The 21,341-nt window shown below is 37.1% G+C and overlaps 2 protein-coding genes across 9 annotated transcripts in view; one reads left to right on the top strand and one right to left on the bottom strand.

Moving 5' to 3' along the window:
* LRP2 (LDL receptor related protein 2) overlaps positions 1-21,341 on the bottom strand; it is a 150,908-nt gene that overhangs the window by 116,899 nt on the left and 12,668 nt on the right. The window contains exon 2 of one of the 7 annotated variants that reach the window (XM_085584365.1): positions 11,029-11,067. The exons of 5 other annotated variants lie outside the window; for them this stretch is intronic. The gene's annotated coding sequence lies outside the window, so the exon portion shown is untranslated. Of the gene's footprint in view, positions 1-960; positions 8,262-11,028; positions 11,068-21,341 lie in introns of those variants that run through there. One more of the 7 variants, XM_085584367.1, reaches the window with a different exon arrangement.
* The window catches only part of LOC110472785 (uncharacterized), a 36,673-nt gene continuing 27,734 nt past the window's right edge, over positions 12,403-21,341 (top strand). For both annotated transcript variants that reach the window (XM_085584378.1, XM_085584377.1), the window contains exons 1-5: positions 12,403-15,736; positions 16,716-16,886; positions 17,367-17,935; positions 19,085-19,105; positions 20,600-20,659. In XM_085584378.1, coding sequence (XP_085440504.1) covers positions 16,730-16,886; positions 17,367-17,935; positions 19,085-19,105; positions 20,600-20,659 — 807 coding nt within the window. In that variant the 5' untranslated portion in view covers positions 12,403-15,736; positions 16,716-16,729. The remainder of the gene's footprint in view (positions 15,737-16,715; positions 16,887-17,366; positions 17,936-19,084; positions 19,106-20,599; positions 20,660-21,341) is intronic.

The raw sequence follows: 21,341 nt of genomic DNA on the forward strand, positions 1-21,341 counted from the left end.
TTTTATAGTCATTTTATGGAATACAAAATTTTGAGGCAGAAGTTTGCCATTAAAAATAGCTTGATGGCGTGATTTATACTTCGCAAGATAGCTAATTGAATTCCTCCTTCCTTTCTGCATATTTTTTTTGCATTCAGAAGTTATTATTGTATAATCTAGTTTCAAAATTTAAGATTTTTCCTAGTTAGGATTCATCTAAAGACCTCGGAACAGTAAAGGCTACCTCCTGTTCCTTTCCTATTTTGAATACATGGTGATCAGCATTATAAAGGATGAGATCTCAAAAGCCACACGGAAGTTACTTTCCCAGTAAGAAAAAGAACTTTAAGAAATTTCAGATATGCAACACTTGAGTTTCTAGTGCAGCTGCACAGTAGCATAAGCTGAAGAGCATATTCAAGAAACTGAAACACATTCTTGACTCCTTTTGCCCAAGTTCTCACTGGAACAATAGTTTGTGAGTTCTAAAAATACGTATAAGAACAGCTAAACAATATACACATTGTAATTACCAATGTCTTAAAATACTTTGGAGGGGTTGTTTATTGTTTGGGATTTTTTTTTTCTTTAAAATAAATAATTGTGCTTAAGTGTCATTGTAAGCCAGAAGCTATTAAAATGAAATAGGAAGTTACATACCACATCCCCTAGTACTAAAACTTCTTTGTTCCTTAAGAGCAACTTTAATACTTAGCCTTCTAGAAAAATTGAAGCTATGTCACTTTGTGTCAGACACTTGAAGAGATACTAATGAAAATGCCCTTGGTCCCCATAATCCTCTGTGGCTGATTAGGTACAGTACAAGAAGTTGTTTCATTATTTTGAAGGCCATTAGCTTGAGCCCTCATATTGACCTGAAAGTAATGTTTTATTCATATTGTAGTGTTGTAGTCAAAACTCCAGAAATAATTAAAAGGACAAGTCTCAAACCTTAGACCTTTGATTTATGAAGCTGCTTACCCTGTTAATTATTGCATGATGAAAAAAGTGGAGTAGGGAGCCAGCAGCTCTGATATATTATTATTGCCATCTTCCTGTGAAAAACTGATGGATAGTCAAATACATATCAATAAGAATGTCTTCAATTCCACAAACATTCCAGTTATTCCCATGGGTCACAGTTAAAAACCTTCCTTCTAAATTTAAAAAATAAAATAGACATTAGGTTAAATTCAGGCTCCATTAGACTTTGGAGACAAAAGTCCAAAGTTCAATAGTTCCAGCTAAGATTCATCAGCAGTCAGTGAACAGCTACCCATAGCCATTATTCAAATGAAACACAAGTTGGCTGCATCTACTACAGGTAAAAAAGAGCATTTTTTAATAGAAGATGACAAAAACCTATGCCTGACTTTAGAAATTAGGTTTCTAGTTTTCCTAGATGTAAGCAGGAACTCATGGTAGTCAACAATCACTTCTTCTAGTCAACTTTTCAAATAATTAGTCCTCTGAATTTTTATTAGCTGTTATTTGAGTGGTGTTCACGGTTTGATACCTTTTGAATGTAATTAAATTATTCAGCCTGAAGTGCAAAGGTATGTACATTATGAATGAATGGTACATACACATATGAATGGTAAAGTTTTTAAAAAAAATTGTTAAAAATCTGTCATCATCCAAGAAGCAGACAGTGATATTAAGAAATACTGAAATAAAGACTAATGAATAGAAAGTCTGCTGATCCGTCTTTACCTTTTCTGGCAAAAGTATATCTCCTCTCTTTATATCCAGCAAAGAAAAGTAGTGAAAATTCAGGACAAAGATTTATGCCCTCTGTAATCAACAAAGGCATCCCACACCATCCTTGCAGTATAGTTTAGTCATATCTGTTCCTTTATGCACCTTGTTGCCAACAGCCACTGTGGATTCCATCTTGCTAGGGATTTGACAAGTCTCCTAAGTGTGGCAATACATTTTCTTTAGATAATCTTTTTAATATTTTAAATCAAGCGAGATAAGTGAGCTTCAATGAAACTTACAGAATACATGCAAAATATGCAAAACTCTTCTCATGTTTTACTGTCATTCAACTTTTCCATGTCATCAGACTACAACTGCTTCAAATATTGAAGCACTGACTACAGTCAGCAGAGATTCAGATAATATAGTCTTAGTGTCAGCACTCTTCCATTTCTGCACTGAAGTATTTTTAATAAAAAAGAATATTAAACCCACATTTTGCTCTCAGAGCTACAGCACCAATAACCACTTACAGTTCTCTTAAAGGACATCATGGTCTTCCCTTTATTTATGTTGCTATACTTGCACTTATCCCAGTACGGATCACATATTCTTCTACATTGCTTTTTGCTTTTCCTTCATTCCCAGTATATTTTGGTCTTCCTAATATTTCATTGCAGGCATTAATCTGCTTCTTTAAAGATTAAGTTACAAGAGACAGCAAAAAGGAATGCAAGCAAAACCAATATAATCAATAAATGCAGAAGTCCTTACTACTCTCACAGCAAAACATTTGCTTTTTATGTGAACTGACATTGATCAAGTTGCACTAGGAGATACAAGGTCAGATTCACAACTATGAAACTGCTGATTTGAACTAACTTACCAGTATAATAAAAACCATACAAAATTAATATAGTTTAAGATCACCAGAGCAAATCTTACTCCAGCACACAATTAGAACACATAACAGAAAGAGATGAAGGTACAATACTATAACCTCTGTATTTTCCTACTTCACAGGGATCCCTGGAAACTATGTATTTCATTGACTACTTACCATGCCTGTGATGTTTAAATCCCCATAAACCAGGATTAGGAAGGGACAAAAGGTACTTTAAAGACAACCTGTCATTATCTCACTCTCATCCTGAGTTAAACACAGTGAAAAGACTAGGGATTTGTGGGCAGTTTTCCATTTTTGTTTGACCTTTAGGTTTTAACAGTATATGGTTATATTAGAAGAAAATTATGCAAAATATTCTCACTGGGATTCATCTAAGGGCTAGACAAAAAGAATAAAGAAATAAAAAATTAGAACATGTCAGAAATTACTGATTTCCAGGGGGACACAATTGCACTCCATACTCTCAATCATATACTGCAGGAGGTGCCCTTTTTTTCCCTCCATAGCAAAAGGTAGTTTCTTATGGGTCAAATTCCCATATCACCCCAGCTCATGTTTCACTATTTCTAAATACAGAAGGCATAAGGATATTTCAAATAATTTTTTTCATTAAAACCTATAATCTAGGAGACTAATCATATTTTTACAGCGTTCCATCCAATTAACTCTTTATTCTAATTGAACCTTTGTGTGCCACCATCAAATGAGCATGTAAAATTATTTTAACAATTTTTATTAATAAGGCCTGAATAATAGTTGCACTGGAACCCAGTATTTCCAGTATTTTTATGCAGTCTAGATATTAATTTAATCTTTGATTTCTATGTATGGACATGCACAGATGCTAAATACAAATTGTAAATGTTTTCTCTCTATGCAGGAAACACAGTAATATATTAACTGATGCTTGCAACATACTTACACAGATTTATGATAAAACCATTCTGCTACCATAGCAATTGCTAGCTAGCTAAGTTCCATCTATTGCATTCAAAATTTCAAAAGCTTCAACTACATTTTAAAGAACAATTAGCAATGTCTAAAAACCGGATAAGCATTTGTAGGGTAGGAAAATCCAGTTCACACACTATGATTTAATTCTGGTATCAAATCACCAATAGAAAACTAGGTTCCAAAATACAAGATTATAGGTATGATTTACAAGGACTATGGGAGTTAGAAAACCTTCAGCCCGTCCTGCCTCTTGCTACCTCTCTTCCATGGCATTCCCCTCCAGCTGCTGAGCAGGGCTCAATTGTAAGCAGCTCTTAAAATGTGCATTATGGCTACAGACAATACAGGAACACAGCTAAATTTCATGCAGTATAATTGAAAATATCTTCATTGAGTTCAATTTATTGTGTATTTGTGAAGAACAAGAGTAGACAAATAAGATGTTGGCTCAGAATACAAGTTCAGTTATATCCGTACATTTTACAAAGAAGAACAAAGAACTAACCCAGTGATTTGGGGACAGGAGTAAGGAAGAAGAAAAACAATGTGGGTGCATTTTCCAGTGTCTCCAACACAACCTACTCTCCCACATATGGTCAGTCTGAATGTGCTATATATAGCATAGAGACTCTCATACCAGATTCCCTAAACAGAAGTTTTGCCCTCGATTAAAGCACCTACAGAAATAATGAATTTGATAGATTTTTGACACATTGCTGACACATGCTTGTGGAAGCTCAAAATCAGCTGACAGAAGGTATTGAGCCTTCTATATAAAAAAGTTCAATATTAGGGACTTCATCATACACTGTTCCTCTTGTAGCATCCAAAAGTAACTCTGTTCATTTTAGAATCCAATCACAGAACAAAGAGGCCAAAAATACATGCAAACATCTATAAGCAATTTGAATACACTAAATATCAGTTTAGTGGGTTTACCCTAGAAGATAATAAAATATTCCCTCTTAGTTTTAATGTCATTTTTATCTTTATATCTTCATTCCCCTATCTGCAAAACAAAGCAGAGATCGTAACTTTAAACTAATAGTCAGTTTAAATAAGCCAAAACTAAATTAAACAATCTGTAAGAAACCTCTCAGGTTTTTGTTTGCAGCTCTTTTAGTATTTGATTTACACAATTTTGCACAGAGGATGAATGACAAGAAGGAGTCAACAGAATCTTTTCTATCATCTCAAATACAACATCAAAACAAGAGCTCAGTTGCACATACACATTTGCCAAAATGAGCTCTGTTTTCTTTGAATTTGCATTTGCGTATTTGCAATTGTGCACATGTTAATAGTAGACACAAATTCTGCAGCTAGAGTCTGCTCTTTTTCTCAGCAAATTTCTTCAGGTGAAAAAGTGGGAGATGGTTGGAAGGAAGCCTGGTTCTTTTAATCTTATCTAAGCAGTCCTGAAAGGAGCTGCAGCTGAAGATAAGGGATGCCGAGTCACATGCCTTTTCTCCCTTGGAGTTTGTATTGTGTATGGGGAATGATCCCATTTCTGTAGTGCCAATTTGAAGCTACTGCAATTCCAGCATCTTTACAGGAGATGTTCCTGATATGCACAAATATGAAGAGAACTAGGCATGGTCATAACATTTAAATGTGGCAGTAAAATTAGGACTACCATCTACTACCACTGCAATGCCATGTTAAAAAAAAAAAAAAAAAAAAAAAAAGCCATGCTTTGCCTTTGAAGTGATCTTTACTTGGGCTGTCCCTGGCTAAAAGGGTTTAAGAGGAGGAGGTAAAATTTTTTCTCATCTCTGAGGTGACATTTAACAGACCTGGGAAACAGACATCAGCTGAGATGGTCTACTCAGGAAGGACTATGCCATGAATGACTTCTAAAAGCAAATAAAATAGCAATGCATTCAGTATATTTAAAGTATCATTCTTTAACAAAGTACTTCTTCCTTCTTGACTATATCTTCTTCTTGATACTAACTGTTACCAACAGGGGTGAGATGGACCAAATACTTGACACAGTGAACACTGTAGCAAAGAAACACAATACTCAAAGAATGCTACTTCAAAATCCTTATAAACAGCAAATTCCTCCTGCTTGCATTTGACAGAGTAACTCGGAACTATGCACAGCATGCTTCATAATATACAATGATTAGAACCAGGAGCAAACATTCACATTTGAGGCAACATCACCTTTTTTCCCCCCTCAAATTATTTTAAAATCCTTCTACTAAAGCTGCATATATTTAGAGTGGGGTAAGAAGTTCAACTCCAGGATAGAGTTCTCAAGGGGTTCTCAAGCTAAGGAGGCAAAAATATCTAAGATCCACTGTTTTGCATCACAGCACAAGTAACAGGAAGGTTGTGTAAGTGGTTGCTGCTTTGTCTAGGTCAGGCTCCATGAGCATGCAGAAAAAAAATACTGCTGTTTGCGAACCTTACTGCATCATCCATCACTTCCCAGTTCCCAGTTATAGCTTAGAACCATCATCCCAGGACTCAGCAGCCTTTACAGGTATATGGTAGTTGTTATTATATAACTCATGAAAGCAAGTTTTGTACCATATTTTGAGCAGTTCTGTCCCACAGTGCTCCCAGCATGTCTAAGGTGTACAAATCACTGTGAAATAATTAAAGATGCTCCACAAAAAAAAAAAAAAACAGTCACTAATCTGTAAATTAAATTGAGTTCACATATCCACATAAGAAACTGCCTAGAACAGAAAAATTTCATGAAGATGTTTCAGGATCCTACTCACAGGCACTAAGTCTTTCAATGTTCTCATATGCAGCTAGCATGTATATTTGAAGGTCTCATCTCAACATTTCATCTCAAGAATATAAGAAAATACAAAACAAAGAAGTTTCTTAACTTTAACCTGAAGGAACATTCCCTCCCAGTTAATCAGCACTACCACCTCATTCTTGAAAAATTTTATCAGGGAAAAAAGATTTCCTGAAAATGTGAGCAATGAAAGCAGTTAATTAAAAGAAGTGGAGAAGAAGCAGACTGTTACGTTATCTTTGGATCCAGAAAAAGACAGAAAAGATGAGCTTGTAATCTGCTCACTTTAGATAGCTACTTAAATTAATTTCATTTAACTACAATTATATTTTACACATTCCTTTTAATTTGGTTACTCTTTTTTGAAGGTCTTCATACTCTGAGATGATTCAGAGAGTATGAGAACTCATTTTAATAGCTAAAATATTACAGAATATTAAGTCACAAATAGAGTGTAGCAAAACTATTTTACTACTATTTGATGCTCTGTAAGTAATGTTTTTATTTCCCTGTCCATCAGGTGAAGATATGGCTAACATGAGAAAATGCAATATAGCCTTAGACATTTATTCTGTATGCAGTATCCAAAGCTCAGTACAACACACCTTTGTGAAGAGACTGTAGAAATCATTGTTTAAAAATCCACTTTATCTTGCACAGTACAGAAGAACTGAAGATTTTCAAGAGGTTTTCAGAAAAGAAGGCTGAAGGTCTGTCACGTTACAATAACAGTAAAAAGGTCTAAGTTCTTATAAAAAGGAAAAGTACATGCAATATACTAAGCAGCCTAGGTTACCAACTAACTCTCTCTGCCATTGCAATAGGTGACACTATTCATACAAGAGATCTTTTCCATGCTTCCTTTTTTCTCTACTTCAAGGACACCTCTGGTAGCCCACACCACATTACAGGAGGATAGATCAGCTATTCCCATCCTGATATTTCTAATCCATAGGTAGTACACAATGCCCAAATAGACCATTCAAAAGAATACTATAAAAACATCTCCCATATTATGTGTTTTGGTCTCTTTTTGAACCAAATAGCACTGTAACTCCTGCATTACATACATTTCCTGCAGTTTTAAAGAGGCTGTTAGCTGTAGTACTAAGAGCCTTGCTCTCAGTCATCTCGCAGCCACCCTGTGCACTCAGTAATAACCATGCAACCTTCAAACGTGAATCAAGGCTGACACCCCGTGGACATATCTTGCAACTGATTTGTTTGGTTTTTTCCAACCTGACTTTTTTTAAGAACTGAGATTCCACACTGAAATTTTACTCCAGACCTTCAGGACCCTTCTGAAAAACATTTGAAAATATTCATTTGTTCAATAAGATACACAAGACATAAATAAATCAGCTGAAAAGTCATATTATGTATAAAATTACTTGCTTTCTTAAGAGCCTCTAACAAGTCATTTTGTGTAGCACTACACACAAGCATTTAACAAGTTAGGAATCCTGCAAGCTTTAAAAAATTTAGATAATCTAGTCCCACCTCTATAATCGTTACAGTTAATATATGATAATACCAAAAGCAGAGTAGAAAGATGTTTTGACATTAAAGCTTTGTGGTAGGTAAACTACTTCAGAAATAGACATCTATTTTCTGTATTTCCACATAATCCTTTTTACAAGCATTACAAACTGTAAGCATGGTATTAGATTTGAGTATTAGTGATTATTTAGAAACCACAGTATTAATACACACTTCTAGCCACTGAATTTCAATCTAACACCAAGGGAAGTAATTTTTTGTGGAAATAGAATACACAACACATGTAAAAGGACCCCTTACACATCAAAAAAATAAGTTCACTTTCTCTTTCTCTTGCTTCATTTATTTCAAAAGCACCAATTCTACCAAAGACAAGTCAATTTTGTTTGGGGGAATATCATTAAATCTAACAGAGATAGGTAACCTATGCACATGTTTGCAAAATACTGCAAAACAGAGAAGACATCAGCTATTATGATTTTGTCCATGCCTGGTTCCTAAACCATGTCTTCGCTACAAAAATATGTTATACTGTACTGAATGTGTCACATAGATTTTGTGAATACTTAAGCATTTAAAAACCCAGCTTCACGCTGCAGACTGCACTCCCCTCACTCCTGCAGAGTATTCTATGGCTATCTCAGATGCTTAAGCAACCTTGTAAGTCAACTTCAGTAGGAACCAAGTGTGTAGTTCAGAAAGCCACAAGCCATTTATTGTCTCCACTCTGGGAAAACATTACTCTCAACTTAAATCGACTTCAGCCTTCCGAGCTGAGGAGGTCTTTACAGTAGCTGCCGATAAGAGGCAAGCCGGTTGCACTCGGGAGAGGGTTGGGTTGGTTGTACGCAGAGGTACTGCAGCACTTTCAGCTCGGCGCAGCAGCTCAGCGGCAGCCGGCAGCCAAACGCCGCCCCCGAAAAGCCGCGGACACCGAGCGCAGCCGGCGGCGCAAGGCCGGCACAGCCGCGCGTCCCGGCAGCGCCGCGAGTCCCCGCCTCGGGGCCGCCCACTCGCTTCGCTCGGCAGCTCTGCCGCGATTCAGCTTCCACCGAGCGTCGTTTTATCACCCACGTATCTTAAAGCGCCTTTTTAACCACCTTCTGCTATAAAACAAAAATCAGCAGGCTTGGTGCAGCACATGTTTAACTATAAAGATGATTAAACACTGCCTACTGCCATCAGTTGCACCTGCGCAATGACATTCAATAAAAATTGCATGTCTTTGAGTTCTTAACTCACCAAGCCATACTACAGACTCCCTCAGCCAATGTGTGCCTACACATAAAAACCTATCTATGGGCTGTGCTACAGGTGCACCAAAAGGAAAGAGCCGTTTGAACACCACAAAAATTAATAGATAAGATTTCTTCCTAACACAACTCCACAAAAATGCTGTTTACATTCTACATGTTTTCATTTAGAAATCATAGTATAATTTGCACTGGAAGGGACCTTTAGAAGTCCCCTAGTCCAACCCCCCTGCAGTGTGCAGGGTTACCTTCAACCAAATCAGGTTGTTCAAAGCTCCAGCCAACCTCCATCAAATGTTTCCAGGCATGATATATTTACCACCTCTCTGAACAATCTAGTCCAGTGTTTTATCATCCTCATTGCAAAGAATGTCTTCCTTATATTTAATCTACCGTCTTTTAGTCTAAAACCATTACCCCTTTTCCCATCCCAACAAGCCCTGCTAAAAAGTCTATGCACATTTTTCTCATAGGTCCTCTTCAAGTACTGGAAGGCCAACATGAGATGTCCCTTGAGCCTGCTCCTCTCCAGACCAAAAAACCTCAACTCTCTCAGCCTCTAAACATATGCTTAAATATACCTTTCTTAAAAGCTCTGAACAAAGTAGAGGTTTACTAGTTTATGAGCATGAAGGCCTACCCCTGCCTCCACTAGCACAGCATTTCACCTCAAGCAAATGCTGCCTAATAGGGCTGATGTTTCACTGAGAGCTCTCTGAGGGGTTTGTCAAGAGCTGTAGATACCCACTGACACTGAGATACCTACCAGCACTCATGATGACCTGTAAATAATAGCACCAATTCTGTCAGGAGCAGCAGAACAGCTGCATCCCCAGGGCAGGGGGAACAGGGAGTCCCAAATGGGACAGCAGAGCTGGGCATCTAATCCCATTGCCCACAGCAAGGGACATGGGCTGGGAGCAGCCCCTAGCCCAGGGCATCTGGCACCAACATAGAACAGGACAGTGTGGGACACTGACATACCCAGACAAGGCTGTGGTAGAGCCAGTGACCCACCTGCCCTTGCACCACTGTGGACGAGGTTGATTACCTCAAGCTGAGCTGAAACGGAGCCCTCATGAGCCAGGGGTGGGGGTGTCAGCTCACGCTGGTCAGGATCATAAAAGGATCTGAGAGCTAGTTTACAAACACAATTACTGCTCTGAGCTCAGAGGCTAATGTATGTTACAAACAGTTTAAAAATAGGCCAAAAGATCAAATTCTAATATTTATATAATTTTAGAGTTATATTGACAACAATAGTTGTAAGATAAAAGTGTGCCTCTTTACAACACTATAAATAATCACCTCTCTGAAAGACAAAATCTTTTCCCAGTATGAAAAGGATCACAATTTTAGAACAGTATAGAACATGACTTTTTCTACCAAAACACTGTCATTTGCTAATATGGTGTACCACATACAGCAACATGCTTTAGCTATCTGATTATATTTCTAGCAGAGTTATTCTACTTAAAATTATTGGAAAATATCTTCTCAAAATATGCTAGGTGAGATTAATCATCTGCTATTTATTGCACCTTCCTTAAAAATACATGAGCTTCCACTCCTTAAAAATGTAATTACTGTATTTTAAAGAGTTTTGTATTGCTAATATTAGTTATCAAAATGCAAATCAGGCAGGTGGAGGAAAATAATTATGCAAAGTGTACTGTACAATGAAAAGTAAATGGTGCGTAACAGCAAATTCAAAATAATTACTTGTCAAATACATTTTCATTGGCACCAATGTAGGAAATCAAATGAAATCTTTAAGAAATAATTAATTTAAAAAATATTCTTGATCTAGTTAAATGTTCATGTTTGTACCATCAAATGTTAAGTCAAATATTTAGTACATTAGAACTGTAGCTGAACTATTTTATTAGCATGCTTTCATTCTCTTGTTAGGTTAAATGTTTCAAATACTTTTGAAAATAACTTGTTTATGTATAGATATGCTTACGTACTTAGGCTGCAAGATGGAAAATATCTCTTGGCGAGGGAAACTGAAAATGAAAGGAGAATTATAAGAATAAAAGTAGAAAAAAACCCCAAATACCTTAAACACAAAACAAAAACTTTGATATTGATACTGCATGCAGATTATGAGTATTTAATTACCACTAAAATTCTCAGAGTGAGTTTTTGGCTGTATTGTCTCTAGATACAATAGGATAAAATAGGAAATTACTGAAGACAGCCTCCTCCCTTGTATGCCTTGTTAGAGTCTTTTTCTTGCTGCAACTCCTGAAAAAGATTGCAGAAGAGCAGTATTTAAAAAGAGGAACATGGAGAGCCACATTGATACCAGCTGCAAAAGAAAAAGACATGTTTACTACTCCAGTCTCAATCATTAAATTCTGTTGGGAACTATACAAAGAGCAAGTCTCTGCCATCAAAGCCTTTGCTTATAGCATTTTCTGTGACAACAGGTTCAGAGGAAAACAGCTGATTTGCTTTGATCAGCTCTTTCAGACTACGTGCTCAAGATCTGTACCAAAAAGCAAAGATAAAATTCTGATTACTGAAATCAATAGTTCTGCAACTGCCTTTCTGTACATCAGTATTTCATTACTGGTTTTTATAAGGCTGTGCATTTGATGATCATTTTTCATATAGAATAACGAAGTGAAGTTGCCGAACATAAGTCCATATTAAAAAAAATTAAACTGTAGCCTCAAGTGTTGACAAACTGAAGTCAATTTGTCAAGACTTAACCATTATTAACTGACTGCTCAGTTAAATCCTGGGCTGTCAAATTCACTAGAACACATTTTGTAGTCAAAAGGTGGAATACAGGTTTTTATCTTTCTTGAGATACAATCCTTGGTGAAGTTCTGATTTTTAAAACTTTTCTTGTTCAATTACTTCAAGTATTTGAACTTTTGAACTGTTTTTTCCCAAAATTTGCCTATGTGATACAGGACTATGAATGACATTCTTTATAACATTTCTCTTTAATATCAGGATTCAAAGTGTTGTAAATTATGTACTTTCATTATTTTACAAGTTCAAGTCAGGTAGGTTTTTGTTTCTTCTGGACACTTTGGTCATATACTGACTTGTAAAATATAATAAAATAAATACTCCTGAAATACCATTACACCATGATGCAATCAAGTAAATGGTCAAGACAATCTTGAGGCCATGAAACACCAGAAGAAGTTAATGTGAAGTGTGTGTATTTTTAACAGTTTACAGCAGACTTGATATGTGAATTTTTCACACTGAGGTAGCAAAAAAATGCAAGCATATTTCAGGAACTTCATGTCAAGTTCTTTGGGACCAAAAAAATTACCACTAGAGCAGAGGAAAATCAAAGGCATGGTCTATCTGCTTCATGCTGCTCCCACAAACTGGCCTCCCTGGTGGTTCAGTATTCCTTTAGCATACAGAAATATTCAGATGGCATTTTGCCAGCTGTGCTGGCTCATGATAATTCCATATCCAGTGATGTTGCAGGCTTGTAGGACAGCTGAAGGGCTAGTCAGGACTCTATCACATTCTAGTGACATGATATAATGCTAGAAGACACTAGTTACTCTATCTTAAGAGAAATTACTCAAGGCTTCTCAGTAATGTATTGAGATTTCTTGAACAGTGGGTGAAGGAGTCACAGTTGAGCCAGACCAGGCTCAAGAGAGGTAAAAAAGGCAGGTACCCAGAGACAGAAGGGAGGGGCAGGTAAAGAAGAGAGCTCTGGAAAAGATGTTCGGAACTGTCAGCTTGCTGCTACTTCTGCCCATCACGCAGCAATAGTGAGGGCTACTGCTGACACAAGAGGTCATGCTACACCACAGCAGTGACATCTAAGCCCCAGCTCTTCATTCAGTGCCTCTTCAAAGTGCTCTTGCAACCTCATGTAGCTCTGAAGCTGTCACCACCTATGCAATGGTAATGCCACCAACAAAGGGGTATAAATATCACCTTTTTTTCCTTTCCTAAAAGTGCTTAAACACACTCACTTGCAAAAAAGTCTTGCAGATCCTTCTTCATGATGCCTTTCCTCATGGTTCTAAAACTATAAGGAATTCCCTTTGACTGAGTATAACCTATTTAGATGTGATTTTTAATAGCTCTCATATACCCCTCTATTCTTTGAAAAAAAAGTGTTAGACCTAATTTCAAAGCTTTGAAATACTGGCAGCTGAGAACTGCTGGAGTTTAAAAAGTGATGGAAAAAAATCCAGAGATCTGAATATGCTGCTATATCTGTGATCTCAGCTTCAGTTGGTGCAACCATAACATAACCTTATATTCATGTCAGTCTTTGACTCCTGCAATTACCAGTCTTAATGTTGGAAGCATGTATGAGGTAAGATAGCTGGGCCCAACTTAGTCATCTAAGTACAGGAGTCTGTAGTGTCATCTCCCAGAGATGTAAAAAATACTAAAATATGTTTAAATATGAGAGGAATGGAAATGCAATTGTGTGCAGAAACATCCAATATCTAGATGCCTCAAGAAAAAATAAAACACATTTTTACTCCTTTACAAAAAAATATTAAAATTTAGCAATAAATTTATAACACTTAAATGAAAGCATGAATGTTCTTTAGCATATGTTTTAAAGCATTTAGTTTATTTTAAAAATACATACAGAATAATGCCATGAAAATATTAAATATGCACTTCGTAAAATTTGTGGTACATGAGGCAAGAAGTCTTGCTGTTAATTTTTATTTTTTATCTCAGATGTATCAGGGCATACATATTTTACATTGGTATCATTCAGGTTTTGATAAGCTGTCACTATAAGAACAGTTCAGGTATTGAGATCTTTTAAAAGTTCAGAAGACTGCAAGTCTAGAAGTGTATTGTGTTATGTCACATAGCTGGAATTTTGGACAGAATAATACCATGAAAACAGGTATAAAAATGTGGAGGCCTCACTAAGCTTTTAAAGTAGCACCTGGCCAAGATAAAAAGAGAAAAATTTGTCCCAAAGGTAAACATTATTCACCAATAAAAGGAAATAGCCTGAAGCCAGGAACTTGCTACTAAACATGCAATAGTTTAATAGTTACTTAATTAAGAAAATATTTGCCAGCTATGTTTTGAGGTAGGAATTAGCAGAGAAAATGAAAGAATTACAATGCTTTGCTTATGAGAGGAATACAATCCCAACCATAAATAATGTGCTTTTTCTTGCTAAAATTAGAATTTTTTCTCAGTAAGATTTAGGGGATATGGGAGATTTATTATACCTTTATTTCAGTTAAACACCATACACTTTGTGTTCCTAAATGAGAAGATATAGCCTTTTCATTCCTTGCCTTAATCAAAATCTGAATATGACAGTCTAAGCACAGAAAAACCAAAGTGGATGGAGAGAAATAAACATAAATTCTTTCCAGCCCTGAAAGAAGATTCTTTCTTAGCTGAAATTGTGGCACAAATAGCTGTAGCTGAGTTAGTTTCAGCTTAGGTGAAGATAAGCAGCCATACAATATGTAAAGTTGCATTCAGTCATCCTAGTTCACCCATTTTTGGACTAATTACCGGCAAATATGGAAAATAGAAAATGGGGTTAGAACCATAACAAATGGCTTCAGCATCCAGCTGCATTGTCCTACCAGTCTCTCTCATATATCTAAACTGGAGCCAAAGCTGCATTCTTTCCCCACAATCTCCTCAGCTGCCTTGCCTGTGCCTGTGATAAGTGGGCTGAGCTGGCTGGACACTGAAGATGGAAAAGAGGACAGGAGTTAGCACTGGGTTCTCTTTGTGTGCCTGTTGGTGGAAAATTGAGTCCACTGTAAAAGAAAAAAGGTATTTCTGTGAAAAAAGCTACTTGTTTAATATGTTAATTTGGAATGCAAAGTTGTCTGAGGATTTTTGAAGAACTAAGTGACAAGCTGCAATCACTGGTAAAAGAGATAGCCTTCAGGACCCTTAGCCACCCAGCTTAGATTTTGAAGGCATCATTCTATGTGTCAGTCATTGTTCCCTATTACAGTCTTCAAAAGGAGATGTGTGACAAAGACAAATCTGCAGAAACTGAAACTGGCTTTCAGACTGGCCTACCTATTTTAACCACCTGATGATGGACAGTTTCACCAGGAACTGAAATCTCAATTGGCCAAGTTCATGGGACAGTAAATATCTTTTTAGTTCAGTAGTTAAAAGTAAGCGCTCATTATGAAGAGATCCTTTTAGGTTTGAAAGGGATCCTTCAGCCATCAACTGCTAAGATGATGTTGACAACATGATGCCCATTACAAAACGCTGCCTAGTCACACATGAGAGATGTGCAAAAGTATGAGGGTAAAGTGTGTATCATAGTGATAGGAGAGGGTGAACAGAACTGGGCTGGTGTGTAGGGAAAAGTGTTGGGGCAAGAGCAGCCCTCTTCCATTCATGTCCCCGTTCCAGATGAGGATTTTCGTGTGTAAACGGCTGCGGGTGCTAAACCTAGAATGCATAAGCACAGCCTCGGGGGGAGGAGAGGAGCGGCTGGGTGCGGAGGAGGGGGAGCCAGGGTTGCTGTTTTTTGCCTTTCTCTTTTCTGCTGGCCTCTCCTGACATATGACACCGATTCTCACATGAGCTTGCCGCCTGGCTTCTCCCTCCTTTTCTCACAGAGCACCCATCACTGGGAGGGTAACGCAGCTGCCAGCGAGCCCAGAGCAGCATCCTGAATCTCTGCGCAGTCTTTTGCTTAGGAGCATTGAGGTAAGGACCCCCTGCCCTCTATGTCTGTGTCTGTGGGCACAGGAATTCCCACCCTAACTATCAGAAGCCAAGAAACCCTGCAGCCAAAGCTGTGTTAGGGAATTTTATGAGTGAGATGACTTATGCTCAATCATGGGAGGTTCATTCTTGCCACCAAAGTGCCCTTTGGGTATGCACTGTAGCTATCTGGGGAGAGTTTGCAGGGAGATGGCAATGAAACCGAAGTGCAGCAGGAATAATTTATCAGAACATGAGCAGCCTGTGAGCTACTCTGGGTGTGCATGTGAGTCCAGGACAGACAGTTATAATCCCTTCTGAAGGAAAAAGTCCTATCAGTAGGTAGCTGCTGAACCTAGGCTCAACGCTCTAGGCCCACATCCCCAGGATTGCACAGCAGGTACATTCATGTCTTGACAGCACCCTCAGGCCATGACTGCTCTCCATAGGACTGTTGAGGCCAGGGGCGTGGGATAGTGGGGAGAAATGTGCACAGCCGTCAGTTCTTAAAGTAAAGAGAGCAGGGAAAAACTGAGATTTGCCTCAGTACCTCTTTCTTTCTATCTCAGCCATGGAAAAAGCAGGTTTAGAAAAAAAATACTTCTGTGAATTACACTTGGGGTTCACAGTGCATCCACATGGGTACAGCCATGGCTTGTACAAATGATACCAGGCAATGAGAGAGAACTGAAATGTGTTTGTACAAGTCTGTCTCCAGTGTGTCATGTGCTAGAACAATATGCACTATGCTTGAAAATCATTCTAGTATGTCTCCATTTATTATTTATAGTGTGTTTTTGAAAATATTTTACCCAAAGAGAGTTAAATCAGCTTGTTTTTAGGGATGACAATTTAAAATACAAGACTGCGAAAGCAACTGCTAAGCAACAAGACTGCTAATGCAAGACTGCTAAGTTGAAGAAAAATTGAATCATGTTTTATCATTCTTGTACTGCTGTGCTTCTGTATTTGTGTTTTTTAGGAAACAAACAAATTATGTTTCTCAGATTCTGGTGGCTTTTATGGATAATTGAACATCATGAGTTTTTAGCAGAAAATCTCAGGGAAGAGAAGATATATGGATTGAGAAGATCAAAACCTAAACGCATTCTGTCAAATATTGTAGAAAAATATCCCAGCTCAAATGATCAAGGTGAATATTGTCATTTTAAAATTGGTGTGATTTTAAACATCCTGATTTATTTGGATTTTGGACTACAGGTTAACTTTCCTTTTAGATGCTTATAATCAGCCAGTATAATCAGTACTAACACTCACTCATTCAAAATCCAGCTCTGTCAAATCACATTCCAGTGTCTTGTTCAGTAAAGCCTCATTTTCTTATACATTACTTCCACCTATGTTGGTAGGATATACAGTGAATTACCAGACAAGACGACAGAATGAAATTTAAAAAACACTACAATATTTCTCATTTCATACTACAAGATATCAACACACCTTCAGTTTCTTACTCAGCTCTATGTTCTTGAAAGGTTCACACTGGTGAACACAGATGTCATCAAAACTTTCCATAATCCCAAACCCACTCTTCAATCCTAAAATACATGTAAGGGTAGAATGAGATTTAGAATGAAGTCGCTCCACTCACCTACATATCTGTTTATTCTAGATGAAGATTGCATTCTGGAAATTGCTTTTTTACTGGACAGCTCTGAAAGTGCTAAGGACTATAATCATGAACAGCAGAAAAAATTTGTACTGCAAACAGTGGACAGAATGCAAAGTCTGCAGCTTAGTTCTGGACGTACCCTGCGCTGGAGGATGGCCTTACTTCAATACAGCAGCACTGTTTTTATAGAGCAAACTTTCCATGACTGGAAAGGTCCTGAAGCATTCAAATCCCACATTGCTCCCATCACCCACATAGGTCATGGCACCTACACAACTTATGCTATAACTAATCTTACCCAGCTCTACATGTCTGAAGGGACTTTGGGTAGTGTAAAAGTAGCCGTGCTTTTCACTGATGGAGTGGATCATCCAAGAAACCCAGATATTTTTGCAGCTACAGCTGATGCTAAACACCAAGGAATTGTATTTTTCACAATGGGAATGACCAGAGTGGCTGAGGAGGATAGCAATGCTGCCAAGCTCCGGCTCCTGGCCAGTGTCCCAGCATCCAGGTTCGTTTTCAACCTCCAGGAGAAAGAAACTGTGGAGAAGGTTCTCAAAGAAATGGTAGGTATGAGAAAGAATTTGAAATAGCGTTAGGAACGTATGTAAATCTTATTTCCAATATTTGGAAAATACATTTCTTCAGTATACCATTGAAGAAACTTGTACATTTTACATGTTAAACCAGCCCAATTTTTAATGAGATCACTGTGCCAAAATACAGATTTCCTTTCTCTTCCCACCATTCAGATCTTGTCATCCAAAATATTTGAGACTGCAAACTGAATTAGATTTAAACATTATTTTTATCTTTGTTTTTCCTCTTAAGAAAGGCATTTCAAATCTCTTGTCTTAAAAAAATAATTTTTTTTTAGATCCTAGTGCTTTGTTCTGTAACAAATAGGAAAGTGAAGTTGCCTTTTGTATCAGAAAAAGATGCAGCTCTTGTAGAAGTGAAAATAAATTTGCAGACCATGGAGATAGCTCAATTCAGATGAAATTTGAACTTGATGATAGATATCTTTAAATTTCCATGGAAAATCTACCCTATAATAAAGAGGAGATATGTAAATTGAGCTTGAAGCTTTGTTTTGATACCTTTCTTCTCTATTTAAACTTAATATATAAAAAACATTCCCTGCCAAGTATGGAGAATAGAGCCATATTCTAGCCTATAACCCTGGTGAACAAGCTGTGGATGGAGTCCATAGCTGAGCATGTATAGAGATATAAACTAGAATTATAAATAACAACCAGGGGACTTCTGCAATGAAATGAACACCAAAGTGATCTCACACAGGCCCTAGAACATGCCCGTGTTGGCTTTCCTGTCTTCCTGTCCTTCACTTAGACAGCCTTCTATTTTGCATTGGTTCCCTGAAGAGCACACTTCCCATCTTCTCTGGTACTATTCCTGCTTCCTGTGTCACAGTAATCACCTCTCAAGTAACAAAACACACTTTATTTTACCTCTTCTAAACAGGCAATCATCCTCAGGTGCCTTCTTTCAATAACTTGGCTGCTGTTTGGTTTAAATAATATTCTAGAGATTGCTAGAATGTAAGTTTAATTGATGTTAATCAATATATTTATTGTATAATTTAATTACCTAGTTGCTGAATCTATTTATTTTTACATCTTGCAGTGTCCTTTCTGTAGAGATGGATTAAGATTTAAGTTTCTAATGTTGTTTTCAATATCTGTCTTTTACAGAAAGACCTGTCTGAGGAAGAGGTAAATATTTTAAGTATTTTTTTTCCTGTGTAGACTTACTGCTTTATATAGATATTTACAAATAAATGGAAGCATAATTCAGGAAAACTGATAGCTCAGGAAGGTGGTTAAATGCTGAGTCTAATGGGATTGTCTTCAAGTTAAACATGTTTTTGAATTTGCAGGACAGAGCTTTAATTTGCTATCCTAAGGTAATTTATTAATGTATTTAGAAATTAATAAGTTAATAATTTCCTAATTACTAATGTAATTTGCTAACCTAAAGTATTTAAAAGAAAAGAAAGAAACTGTGTGTGAGTATTCAGGCTAGCAAGAATTTGCTGATACATCTTGACATGTCCTCTGACAAACTCAGTGAAAAAGAAAACATGATGCAGAGCTGAAGACAGGGCAGTTCTAACCCTTAACCCTCTTCCTAGGTAAGAGGGTTTAAAAAAGAGTAAGATCTCAAAGCTCCAGCACTGCTTTTTTTCACTTTGTTCATGCTGTGTCACCCTGACTTCTGGTTTTGATAGGTCTGGTTGGCATTTTGTGGGGAATAAAGTTAGTTTTCCTTTTAAAGATGTTAGGGCTATTTGAGGCAACAGTTATCTCAGACAAAAAGGGTTCTCCTAAGCAGCTCAAGCAAACTGCTAAATAGTATGAGTGTTCGAAAACTTTGAAAAATTCAGTTTTCACTCATTTCCACTGACATGTTAATTTTTCTCCATCAATATAGAAGTATTAAGACAGTCAATGTTAGCCTTGGAAGACATATTGTGACTAATCTGGATATTCAGATAAGAATAATTTTTGAACCCTTCACTTCTAGACATCTTTCAAGATGAGCAGAGGTTTAATAAGTAACTAAACCGAAAATAAAAATTACATTCTTTATCCGTCCTTCAAAAATAACTACAGTATCTGTGATAATTCTGTCATGATCTTAAAGATTCAAAAATATCTTAAAAATCACATAAATGCATATCATAATGATGTTTGACTGTGACACCTGATGGTAGATATGACAGAAGAGAAAGATTATGAAGTGTTATAATGAGTTGTATTAACTAAAAGTATATATCCATACATATTTTGTTTATAGATCTAGCTAGAACTAAACTATGAACTATCCTGCATACAATGGAATTAAGTAAAGGGATGTAAGATGCTTTTTTTACTTCATCTCCTTGGCTATCTCTACAGTTCCTAGTAATGAAAACAAAACAGACACAGCATAAACTGACCTTATGAAGAGTTTGGAGGTAAAGCCATTATCAAGATGATTGAAAATTTAGGAGTAGGAATGATGCAAAATTTTTGATGGAGTGTTGGAGGCCACATTCTGGATCAGTGGTAAACTGATAGTTAAAAGATTTCTGTAAAACATGTAAATATAATTATTGGCAATTACAGGTGTATTTAAACTAGCCATACAGTAACTTAAAGAAAATGTCAATGTGTTTTCTATCTGTTCCATTAAAATGTGCTGATTTTTACTATTTTCATTCAAAGTGTCCCCAGGTTGACACATGTAACTGTGAGAAGGGGGAAAGAGGCCTTCCTGGTCCTGCTGTAAGTGGCTGTTACTCAAATAACTGATAGACAGTATAAGTTAAAATGTAATTCAGTGTTAAAAAAATTTAAAGAAATTATTTGAACCCAAACCTGAGACAACAGTAGTTCAAGGGTCAATACATACTCCTCCATAGTTACATTGTGTGAAGATGCCACAGCAGCAGGAAGTGCAGAGAGAGACCTGAGAACGCCATGAGACACTCCCTCTGTGTGGGAACAGATAGGATGAACACTGCGGTGTGGTGACATTTTAGCCACAGCAGTATGAAAGGCAGAAAGGAGCACCTTTCCTGTTGCAATCAGACAAGACTAGCTGGATCTAACTAGCCTCAGATCAACTATTAATATCCAAAAAACTGTTTGAAAGCAAGAGAGAGAGCAAAATACTGAAGCATTAGGAACAACTGAGACAAGAATAAAATGGACTGGACTTCTTTCAGAATAGTTTTCAAAGAGAACTCCTTAGCAAATCTAGGGGCTTGCTTCATACAAGGCTTGGTGATCTAAACTGCAGGGCTTATATTTCAAAATGATCTGATAATATCAAAATGATCTGATATTATATCCTTGACATTGAAGAAAAAGCACAATAGTACCTTATAGCTCTTGCTCAAGGTGAAGGGACAGTGTCAGAGCTTGAAAGAGAACCCTAGATTTGCCCATCCTCATCCTTTTGACC

Source organism: Lonchura striata, chromosome 7 (genome assembly GCF_050655825.1).
Source record: "Lonchura striata isolate lonStrDom1 chromosome 7, ASM5065582v1, whole genome shotgun sequence".
Lineage (NCBI taxonomy): Eukaryota > Metazoa > Chordata > Aves > Passeriformes > Estrildidae > Lonchura > Lonchura striata.